At 43.0% G+C, this 12,036-nt stretch overlaps 1 protein-coding gene across 15 annotated transcripts in view; it reads left to right on the forward strand.

The window, feature by feature from the left end:
* The window catches only part of CAMK2G (calcium/calmodulin dependent protein kinase II gamma), a 124,833-nt gene extending 115,239 nt beyond the window's left edge, over nucleotides 1-9,594 (forward strand). For all 15 annotated transcript variants that reach the window (XM_064513842.1, XM_064513844.1, XM_064513843.1 and 12 more), the window contains 4 exons: nucleotides 2,085-2,160; nucleotides 2,689-2,783; nucleotides 3,917-4,162; nucleotides 6,823-9,594. In XM_064513842.1, coding sequence (XP_064369912.1) covers nucleotides 2,085-2,160; nucleotides 2,689-2,783; nucleotides 3,917-4,149 — 404 coding nt within the window. In that variant the 3' untranslated portion in view covers nucleotides 4,150-4,162; nucleotides 6,823-9,594. The remainder of the gene's footprint in view (nucleotides 1-2,084; nucleotides 2,161-2,688; nucleotides 2,784-3,916; nucleotides 4,163-6,822) is intronic.
* The last annotated feature ends 2,442 nt before the right edge of the window (nucleotides 9,595-12,036 follow it).

The raw sequence follows: 12,036 nt of genomic DNA on the forward strand, positions 1-12,036 counted from the left end.
GCGGGCGGGCGCGCTGCGGAGGCGGGCGCCGAGCGTGGCTGCGGGCCCTGCCCGTGCGGCTCGCAGCGGAGCGCCTCAGCGCTCTGCACCCGCTGCGGGGTCGCTGAGGGGCCCGGAGGTGCCGTGGTGTAAATACGTGCGGCTCCTCGCTGGAGGGTCTGCACGCGTGGTAGCAGCAGAGGAAACCCCCTCCTGGGGCTGCCTGCTGGGACACTCGGAAAGGCAGCGGCATAGCAGTGAGCGTGTCAGGAGGCAGATGTCACACTTCCCCGTTCGCACCGAGGCACGCTCGCTGCCCTGCTGTGTCCTCCCACAGCATCAGGTAGGGAGCCCTGTGATTTCACCCTTCTGGGTGCAATCCCGTGGCTTTCCACCCTTTGGAAAAATGGGTCCCCTTCTGTGCGTCAGTTCTAGTTCGGGACACTCGGTAAAAATGAGAGGCACAGTTTGATGGAATGGGCTTGTGCTGAAATACAGGGTGAATGCTGCTGTGTAGGGACATTTGGGAAGGGGATGCAAATCCCCTTGAGATGAGCTAGCACTTGGTCGCTGTGGCCGGCAGATTTCCTCACTCAGCCCAAACCGAGCCTTTCCCAGGGACTCTCTTCCAGGTGGTGCACATTCACGTGCCCTCTGCGTGGGGAGGGAGATCCAGTGTGTAGGCGTAGCTTCATGGGGAAACAACACCAGATGACTTGCTTGTAAAAACACTTTTCATGGTAGACAAAACCCATTGTGTCCTTTTGATCCATTCCCTGCACACATCATTCTGCGTATAGAAATGTGATGTTACAGCCCTAGTGGCAAAACCTCCCTTACTATCATGAGCCAGTTGTCTTCTGAGATGTTTCTGTGGCTACCTGGGCAGTATAAATATCTTACTGGATTTCCAGAATGAGTGCAGACACCTTTCATAGCCGATGAGATTATCTTCTTGTTGGTCTTCAGCTGTACTTCTGAATGTTGGGATGCAGTATACATATGGATGAAGTTTAAGGGGGAGGGTAGCAACTTCTAGCATCTTCTGGCATCAGGTGTAGAATTCATCTTCCCTGACTTGGACATTTAAAAGATGGTAGGTCAGATTTAAACATCATTCCCCTAATAATAGGCATCTGAGATATCTCAGATGAGACTTCCAGAAATGCCTGCTTCTTTTCAGAAACTAAAGGAGAGACAGTCAGGTGACTAATTCTGTTTCAGACACCTACATTTTAGATGTCACCTAAGTTAGGCCAGATGAATTGAAGTCTGAGTGGGACCTGGGTTGTCAGCTGTGGGGAAAAAGAGAAAAGAGTAGAGAGGGGCTGGCCAAAAAGGGATTGAATCCACGATAGATGGCTAGTTATCTGACTTCGTTCATCTCAAAGTCCAGTGAGCTAGGCTGAGTTAATGGTAGTGCTGTCAGAGCACAAAAAAAGTCCGCCATAGGGATTGGCAGAAGCTAGCTTCCTGAGGAACAGTGTGTGTACTACAGAGTGTGTACCTGCTGGTCCAGCCAGCCATCCTTCTTCAATTGTCTTTCTAGTTTGCAGAAGTTATCCCTACATGTCCCAATTGCTTATTTGCAGCACTCATAATATCTAGTGTATTGCTGATGGTGACAGGCGAGTTGTTGGGAGACTTTTTCCAATTGGCTTGATCTGTGCAGTGGCTGTTCTTGTGTTGCTACTGCGATGAAGAGTTTCCCCATCTTACAGCTGCCAGACAAGTGTTTCAAGTTGGTAGGTTTACCAATATTCGGTGGTCAGACTCCCTAGAAGCACCTAGAGCTGTCATTCAGGATACAGCCCTGGTTACTGAGCTAGACCTTTCCAGAAGAAGAAAAAGTTGAACAGCATAAGGTATCTTTATTTCCCCTTCTGTCTGCATTGTAGGGTCACCATTCCCTTTTCATACCACTGTTCCCCTACCCCCATATGGATGGCTGTCATTACTGCACATCTCCAGAGTGCAGGGAGCAGCATCCTATGAGATCCAGACTAATGGTGTGCTGCAAATTGCTTGTAGGAATCACCCACTTAGCCCCATATTCCCATTCAAGTCTTATGCACAGTTAAATTGCTCTTTCTTCTTGTCCACAGTGCGTAAGCAAGAGATCATTAAGATAACGGAGCAGCTGATAGAAGCCATCAACAACGGAGACTTTGAGGCATATACGTAAGTACACTTGGTTAGTGCGTAGATGCCTTCTGACAGGTTGTTTATCAGTTTGTGCACAAGTGATGTACTGGCTCCTGGGTAAGAGTAGGAGCCATACGGCCATGCACAGTAGAAAGGATCGTGCTTTTTAGCCTCCATCAGTTGTAGTCGGCATGTCGCTGAGCTCTTTATATGAGGTTCAAGTAGTAGCCAGGTATCAAGATGCAAGAGTGACAAAAGCAAAATACCCTTTTTTAAGGGAGGGGAGAGCAGTGAGATTGGGCAGAGAGGGAAGAAACGAAAACAGTTTGTATGCCAGAAACACAGAGGCTTGTTTTATGTGAAATTCCAGCTAGCACCAGTTCTGTGTTGCTGCAGTAGGCCTCAGTCCTCCAGGGACTTAATCCTCAGAGTAAGGAAATTGCTAGGCGTACACAGGGTGCAAGTAACATGCCTTACCAGCTTTTCACTGTGTAAGTAGCCTTTGGGTTTAAATGCAGGCTGTAAGGCTGTGGGGTTTTTTGTTGTTTTTGTTTTGTTTTTCAGGAAAATCTGTGATCCTGGTTTGACCTCATTTGAACCTGAAGCACTGGGGAACCTTGTTGAAGGAATGGATTTCCATAAATTTTACTTTGAGAACTGTGAGTGGGTAGATTTGGTAATACCGACAGCCTTCTCTCATCTTCTTTTTTACCGTAACTTTGGCATTTGGGGGGAAAACTGCCATTGTCTTTGCAGGCTGTCTGAAAACCAGCAAGGGCTTGATTCTGTGTGCATCGTGAGGCATTCGTAAGAGCCAGCATGCTTTCTCTCCAAAGCCTTTTTTAGCAACAGTTTCATTTCTAACCCCCAATTCCCTTCGCTACAGAGGTACAATTTGCCTCGTGCAAATATTTTGGGAGCATGGAATGAAGGGGTTTAAAAGGTTGAGGCACTGAATTTCCTGCTGATATGGAAATGGAAAAATGAACATGTATTGATGGAAACAGCCTGTATGTTTGGCATAGGCATGCAATATGGTCACACATAAAGATAGTCATGCACAAATCACTATCATGCCTTCAGTTTGAGTTCTCTCTGGACTGGTTCAGATCTCCAACACCTAATGAACCCCTTATGTGGCTACAAGGGTCACCTTGTTAGCCTGGGACAGGAGAGTTGGGAGAAATGCTGTCATTTATAGTGATACGGGTTGAGTGCACTCTGTAGTTGCCTCCCTTCCTGGATGTCTCCACAGGATGACATAATTGAAAAGTTAAATCCCAGTTAAAGTTTGTTTTATTTGGGGGGTTAGTTCAAGGTCCTTAGTAGGCAATTCTTAGTGCTAAGTATGCAGAGAGATCGTGTCTCTGAAGTGCCTGTTTTGGAGTGATTTTTCACTTCTCTGGGGCCTGCTCATATTTAATGCAGGCCTAGCTAAAAGGTTTCCTGATTATTGACTCTTTTGTAGCAATATTCTGGTAATTAAAAGGTCTTTTCCTATAACTGAAGAAACAACATCCCTGATGTTGAAAGAGTGGCTAGTATGCTTTGCAGAAATGCGAGCAAAGGGGCCAGGGGATTCTAGGGAATAATAAAGGCTTAATTCCGAAGGAGAAGGACGGGTGATAGGGGAAAGAATTGCTTGGATTTTGCCTGGAAAATTGCAAGAGCAATTTTTGTTGTGTCCCAGAAGCCAGCTGGAGGTGAGTAGAACACAGGTGTCAGAGGGGCAGGGAAGGTGTTTCTTCTCTTAGTGGTAAAATGAAGCTGATGGTTTTGCATGTTCTGCTAGTACTGTCGAAGAACAGCAAGCCAATACACACCACCATCCTGAACCCCCATGTCCATGTCATTGGTGAAGATGCTGCCTGCATCGCCTATATCCGCCTGACACAGTACATCGATGGCCAGGGCCGGCCCCGCACCACGCAATCTGAAGAGACCCGCGTCTGGCACCGCCGTGATGGCAAGTGGCTGAATGTCCACTACCACTGCTCTGGAGCCCCTGCAGCACCTCTCCAGTGAGGATCAAACATGGGTATGGACCATCAGGGAAGGAGTCTGTCATACGCACAGCTGAGGCTGCTGTATGTGGGAGTTCAGTATCACACACCCAGACTGCTTGAGACTGTTTAGCTGGCTGTGAGAAAAAACACATTTTAGTTGTCTGCAGGCTAAAAAAAAATCCCACTAATCAGCAGGAGTTCCTTTCCCTAAGTTCCTGTCTTAAGGATTCAGTAGGATTATCTGCCATTCCCAACGGACTGCAGTCATGTACCAGGTAGCTGTGCCTGAGGGCAGCTACCCCTGTACCAGCAGTGCTTCCTCTCAAATACTCAGCTCTGTGCTTGGACAGAGTGCTAATCCTGGCCTGCAGAGCAGAGGGGACGAGTACCTCATGGGGTACACAGCTTTGCTGTTTCCCAGGTGTCAGGGATTCACCTTTCCAGTCCTTTAGTACAGACATTTTTCTAAGAATGTCAGACTCTAGAAAACATATCGTAAAATCTATACACTACAATTGCTATGTCATAAGAGTAGATATCTATTCATACAAATTTTACTACCAAATTTGTGATTAGTAAGTGTTATTCAGTGCACAGTGTTGAGAAGACACAGAGGAAAAGAAATCTAAAGAAATAATAATATCAGAGGATTTAAAATATCCTCTAGGTAGCTTGCCACAATTCAGCATGGGAGGAAGCTTTAATTATAAAATTTGATATGAACAAAAAATTATTTCCTGTTCTTGAAGGACAGCAGTATGGTTCCATTTACTTTTGAAACGCACCATTTAGGCATTTTGGTTTATTTATTGCCTTACGCATTTCTCTTACTTAGATGTACAAAGCCTTTCTACCTCCTTCTACTGTATGCTGAAATGTTACGTCACAGTAATTTTACAGATTTAAGTTCCCTAATCTTAAGACCTTTTTACTGGTCATCTTCTATTTAAAAGCAAACACAAAAATTTTTACAATTTAGAGGTTTTATCAGTTGTTTGTGTTGATGCACCTAGGAAATGAGCTTATTTTATTGTGATCATTTCACAATAAATGATTCAAGTGTAGTTACGACTTGAGTCTAAGTCCTGTGTACTACTTAAGACTAAGCTAAGAACAGTTTTTACTCTTATGCATTGTGAGGGATTTGGCCCTATTGAGGGCAAAAGAAAGGAATGTGAACCATCACAAGCAAATCACAGAGAGGTCACAGGTGGAATTTGAAGAGCAAAAGCCAGTTGGGGTGCATCAGAAGGAGGAAGCTTTGAAGGGAGCTGGTCAATCAGCTGTATTTCCAGGGAGTAAAGTATTGAGAAGGATAAAGCCTTTGCGGGGAAACAAAAATAACATTTGCATTGGTTTGCATCAAAAAGATGTTGAGGGAGATTTCTCTCCTGGATGTAGTCTACTGTGAAGTCTCGAAAAAGATGCAGAACAAATTAATAAATTAAAGATCAGTACGACTCAGTGGCTATGCCTAGGAGTTCTGAGGAAGCTTAGGAATGAAGAGTCTTAGCTGCTAGAGAAGAGGTATGTTTCCTTGACTCAGCTACTGAAGCGCTGCACCTTGTCCGACAGTACGTTTTGGAGAGCTTCTGAAAACTGCAGAGTAGGAGCTGTTTCCAAAGGACAGAATGTTGGTTAAAACAACATTTAAAAAAACCCCATAAACTAAATTGAAGTATTTGCGTGCATTTTTAGGTTGTCAAAGGAAGTGTAACCATGTGCAATTAGGAGCAGGGGCAGTGTGTTCAGTGGGCTCAGCCATCTGAACACATCAAATCATTTTGGAGCAACAGTTTAAGTGCAGAGAAGAATAAGGATGAAGAAGGAATGAAGTGGATGATAATACTTAAATAGAAACATGGAAAGAGTTCAGTTTTGGCTAAGTCATTTTAAGAGGAAACTGTAGCCTTAAAAGAAGTCTGAGAATAATCAGAACTTTGGTGTAGAGAGAGAGCAGGAATCAAGGAGAGAGGACTAATTAAGATAGTTTGTGAAAAAGATTTGCAAACCTAAGAAATGGTAGAAAGAAGCTACACAGAAGATCTTGGCTACTCTTTCATGCTGGGAAGATGATAATGAACATGAAAAGAAATGAACTTAAAACTGATCAAAATAAACCCTGTTATTTGACACAAAATTAGTCAGGAGGAGCCTTTGCTATAAGCTGTTGCTGGGGCTACACCTTTGCAAAACTGAAGGAAAGACAGTATCTGTATAGATGTTGAGAACTTCCAGAGACAAAATTACTGCTGACTTTATACATTCACAGAGAAAGAGAGAGAAAGAATAAATACTCCTAATCAAGGCAAAAGCCAATTTGGAGTGAGGCACAAACTGTTCCTTAGGGACAGATTCTTTGATCACCCTTGGGAAACTTCAACTCCTGAGATATAGCACTGTTGGATGGTGGACCCCAATCTGGTCCAGTCAAGCAAGTAATTTGTTTTAGCAAGTAATTTGTTTTCATTGGTATATGCAGCCAACCAGAAGGGAAAGTGTGCTCCTCTTGTTTTCGGGGCTCTCCTAACCAGCCCTAATCTGTTTTGTGATAGGAAGGGCTTATAATTAATCTTCAGGAAAACTTGTTTTATTAATTGTGTACAGCTAACTTCTGGCTTTATTTCCTTCCATCTTTCATCCCGTTCTCCCCTGTCCTTTCTGGGTGGATGCTACATCTTCCTGACTGCAGCAACTTGTGGAGATACTCAGCTGGAGGGCAATATCTTCTTAGCAAGCAGCTCTGGAGTGCCTGAGTGACAGCAACAGTCATGTCTGTTTTGACGTTAAAAAAATAAATAAATACAAATTACAAACAGGCAGCAGCCAAATGCACGAAACCCTGCATGCATCTGATGCTCCGGGCGCTGCCTTTCTGTTGTTTTCCATGGATCCATCGTGTCTGTTTCTGCTGTACGAAGGTGTTTTTAAAGCTTAAAAAAAAGACATGTTGTTTGTATAAAATAACAAAAAAACAGGAGTAATGCTAAATAAATAACAGATTATCCAACACGCCCCCCTCTCCCAGGGCTAAGAAAATGGCAGCAGCTGGAACATCTTGCAGAAATGAAGTGAGGGGGAAGGCAAAAGTGAAGGAGAGAGAAAGAGAGAGAGGGAGAGCAAGGAGGAGGCGGCTTGAGCAGCGGGTTGCTGAACTGTGGTCCGCAAAGCCATGGTGGAAGCTAACATTGCATTCAGGCTGTGCTGTGACATTAATCAGTGAGAGGTGGCGAGGAGACCCCAGAGGAGCCACTGTGAAGATTGGGGTTCAAGAGGGAGTAAAGACACTTCTCTTCCTGTTGCCCAGCAGACTGACTTCAGCCTGAGTTTCTTCTTCTGCACAGCAAGAACGCTATGGAAAGCTGTTTGCTCGGCTGCTGGATCCCAAAACAGACTTTTTTTTAAAAAACCAAACAAAACGAGATGTTGATTTAAAACTAAAGGTGAAAGTAGGGATAAATAAAAATGGGTTTAAGTAAATATAACTTAAATAGAAGCTTGCTCTTCAGAGATACTGGTTTTAGAAACAGCCACTACCTGGCCAAACACAGATGTTTGAAGCCAGCTTATTTAATTTAACAAAAAAAAAAAAAAAAAGGCATTGTGTTAAGAGTGGAGAATTTCAAGGAAGAGGGTACATGTATGGGATTTTCTTTTTTTTTCTTTTTTCTTTTTTCTTTTTTTTTTTTTTTTTGCTCTTTTCTCCTTTCTAGTAGCATAGTTGGGATCCACAGTGCTGCAGAACACGTGTTCCTTAGGAAGCAGACAAGAAACTTAGTGTTATGTTCTTCATGAAGACTTGCACATACACTCCTATATGAGGCATAAATAGCGTGTGTTTTTATACTGAAATATATGCACCCATAGAATTAAAGGGGTTTACTGGCCTCCTGTTTGATTTGTTTGATCTCCGATTAAAATAGTAGTGGGAGCCAGCAACCCCAGCCAGGTGCTTCTCCCTACCACTAACCCATCTGATGTTTGTAAGTGTCATGTTTCCTAGTGTTTATTTTGGGTAATTTTTCTATTTTTTACAGTGATGTTGTAACACAGAAAACTATCAGATCAGAACCTCAACAAACTGTAGCCGAAGGATTCCAGGCCACCTCCTGGTGTTGCCTCTGGGTGTTAGAGGTACCTCATGAATTCAGCAGAGGGGAAAGAGAATTAGCACATATGATCTGATGTTTGTCCTTTGGGCCAATTCATCTTCCTTTCTATTCTTTGCTGGAAAGGGAGTCCATTTCCTTTATTCATTAGGTGGGGAATGTGGAATTGTTTTGTTGACCTTGCCAAGAATGGATCCTAGCCCCAAGAAGAAAACAGCCTTTCTGATGGACCCTTTCAGTAACAGGATTTGTCTTGACCAAAGGGGAAAGCACAGGCTTACTTACTATTTACAGAAGTTGGGTTGGGCTTTTACCTGAATTTCTTTCTACCCATAATCATTTTTTGATCTTTCCAGGGAATTGAAGTGATTGCATTGACAGCATACTAAGTGTGAGGCAACCTTTTTACAGACTATGGAAGAGAGGAAAGCTAATTTGGAATTTTAATCCTTATTTAACAAAATGCAGAAAGGAAAAGCTGTTGCACAGAGTGGAGCTGTCACTTTGCACCATATAGCTCTCTGCTCCCTTTGTTGGAGAGGTGCTATCCCACACCAGGATTAGAGCAGCTAACGCAAGATGAAGGAAAAGACTATCCATGCTTCCCAGGGTTTGTCTGAACAAATACACTTTTCTTCCTCCCTCTACCACCCCAGGGAGGAGTGTGGGGACTGAGTCCATAGGGGGCAAACACTAGATTTTATTATTTCAAAACATTTTTAAGACAGCACTAAGCCAGTGAGCAAAGTGGAAAAGTGAAAAGCCTTGCTATTTTATTCTGATTTTTTTAAAGCCACGAAGAGAGAGCAAACAGGAGATTACAATTATGCAGTTTTAAAAAGATAAATACAAACCATTATGCATGCCTTCTTTAGGTCTGATCTTCCTTGTCTCTTTACCTGATGATTATTAAGGATTAAAAAGAAAACCCTCTGTATTAAGTATCTGCATATTTCAGAGTAAATTTAAAAAGAACTGTTGGGTTTTTTGGTTTTGCACAGTCTTGGAGACAAACTCTCTTTGGGTTTTTTTTGTTTGTTTTGTTTCCTTTTAAGTTAATGAGAACCTTAGCTTGGTATGGCCATTATCAAACACAGCTGTACACCTTTAGCATTCTTAATGTTCTCTTATGGGGCTAATATAAGCATCTATATAATATATATTATAAATATCACATTTTAAACAGGAAATGGAAGGCATTTGATGCAGAATTTTTGCATGATATAGAAATAATTAAAACAAAGTTAGCTAGTGTTTGTTTGTTTGGTCTGAATGTTGGTAGAACCTTCATAGCTTTGTTACAATGAAACCTTGAACTGAAGATATTTAATAAAATAACATTTAAACAGTGCAAAGATTTGAGTGTAATGCTTTTTCTCTTAAACCATGGGACAATGTGGCATTGGCATTTCTGGGATAAAGTCATTCCACAAAGCTGTTTTGGTGTCAGTAGATCACATGATTTAAAAAAAATATCTCATGTCTGAAAAGAAAAAGATAAGCAGTAGCATACCTAAAAGGAAAAGATAGTAGTGTTAATAAAAACAAAGGGACAGTAGAAGCTCCTAAAATGAACATTATGGTATTTTCCTGACATGAGCAGGGAATAATAGAGAAATGTGGCTTCTTGCCAAAGGCTAGGCTACTGGAACAGACTATGTTGTTCCTTCCTTTCTTGCTCTTTGTTTTCCTTGCCAGGATTTCAACCGCTTTGCGGGAGAAACTGTCCTGCCCTTGGGTTTGCCTGATTTAAATGTCTTGAATTCAGGTTGGTTCATGGTTATTTTATTTGTTAGCCAGCATGTTTTATGTTCTATTCTGGTTGCTCCTGCAGAGGCACTAATCAAGCCACTGATTTGTACAAATTTGCATGGTCTAGCTGTGTAAGCATAGTGTGCTAAACGCAGGACAAAGTTAGTTGGATTTAACCTTTTTTGTTTCTATACTGTCTATTGTCATTAACATTCCAGTTATGCTCCCTTGAGTAGATCTTGTTCCGCTCAGGCCTTCCCCTGCTTTTGCGTTTTTCTTGTATTTCCAACTTTGTGCTGTTCAGGCGGCTCTGCGAAGGGCGGCCATGCTCCATGGTGAGCCCACAGCACGCGCTCGCTTTCTGCCCAGAGCTCTGTCGCGCTGGGCCAGGCAGCGCGGTGTTGCAAGATGCCACCACCGGCTCATCTCCCGCCGCCCGGGGTGACGGAGCTGCGTTGTGGCAGCCCAGCGTCGGCACCGGTACGGTCACAGGTTACTGCTGTGATTGCAGTGTGGAGATGCTTTCTGTTTTGGGAACTGATAATGGTGCAAGTCTGAGAGGAGGAAGCCAATATTTGTCCTCCTCCTCCAGCAGGTGTTTTGCTTAGCTGAGCCATCCTGATGTGAGCCCAGGTGCACCTGAGGAGCTGCCCGGTGGGGAGGGGTGGCCTTGCCTTTCCTCTGAAGGAGAGTTCAGTGTGCTTAATCCCCTTTAAATGCAGCAATTACCTAGTAAATAGGTGTCAGTTGCTACTGCTTAACGAGATGATTGCTTCACCTGCCTGGTGGAGCCAGAAGAAGATTGTCCTTAGTCTGTGGAGGGAAAAGTAAGGTAGAGTTTTACAGCCTGCTTTACTAAGGAGCGAAGAGGATCTGTTCACGGCCGGGAGAGACAGTTCCTGCTATTACAATAGCAAAGAGAGGTGCTGCTAGCATCTCTGGCATTCAGGGCAGCATCATTCATCAGGTAAGTGCTCTCCTGAAGCAGTGAATCATATCTTGATTTCTGAAGAAATGTTTCAATATGGTCCAGTGTGCATTAGGAAAATGTATCTGTAAAGTAAGTGAAGATTTCTCATGTTCTTAGTAGCTCTTTTAGCAAGGACCAGAGTTATTTAAACACTGTTACTAAGAGCACAATAGCCAGACTAACACTTATGTCAAGAATATTTATGTAGCATACATATGGGGCCTTTCAGAGGGTTCCAGTGTGTGTTTGATTTACGTACCTTTAGTAAGAAGATGATGGTGTTCCTGTTATGTTATCCTGTATGTGCCTTTACCACTTGCAATTTGTCTATCAGTCCATCTTGGCCAGGGACTCTGAAAAATGTGCAGATTGAATAGAATCTGTTCCAAAAAGAGTTCCCATGTTATGTTTTCTTATGTCTTAGCCAACAGTAGGGATTGGGAATGGCACTGATCTGCAACTTGATACTTCAGGTATTAGAGAGTCTGAAGCTATGATGTTTTCAGAAAGTTATTTTCCAGTACGCCATGTCTGGTTAGAATCTGCTTGTCCTGCTGGAAATACAGAGTCTGTGCTTTCAGAAGAAGGTAGTGTCTCTTTCTAGATGTAGCAGTTGCCCATTGCCGCCGCTCAAAATGACATGATCCTGTCAAGCATCTGAATGCATTCCCACCCCTGGAACTGTGCATCACCCACGTGTGTGCTATGTAACATCTCTGGGCTGCTAAGGCTAATTAAAAGTGCATGAAATATCTCTCTACTGTTATCTTATGTATATTAAATTCAGCTTTAATCATTTTTATTGCTAATAATATCAGATGCATTTTTTTACTCCCCTTTCATATGTGGCTCAAATTTGTAGTCTTACGAACATGGACTCTGCAGTGCCATCAAGTCATGCTTTTCTCCTTATGATTGTTGCTTCTGGGTATTGTTTTAATTCTGTTATTTGTTTTCCTTCATGATTGCCCTTGGGGAAAAAAAAATCTCTTATCTAAAGTTCTTCTTCAGTGATTAGCCCCACAGCTTTCTTCACCTCTACTTCCCTTCCCCGCTTCTGAGCTGGGTTAAGAAT

The sequence above is a fragment of the Dromaius novaehollandiae genome, chromosome 6 (assembly GCF_036370855.1).
Source record: "Dromaius novaehollandiae isolate bDroNov1 chromosome 6, bDroNov1.hap1, whole genome shotgun sequence".
Taxonomy (NCBI): Eukaryota; Metazoa; Chordata; class Aves; order Casuariiformes; family Dromaiidae; genus Dromaius; species Dromaius novaehollandiae.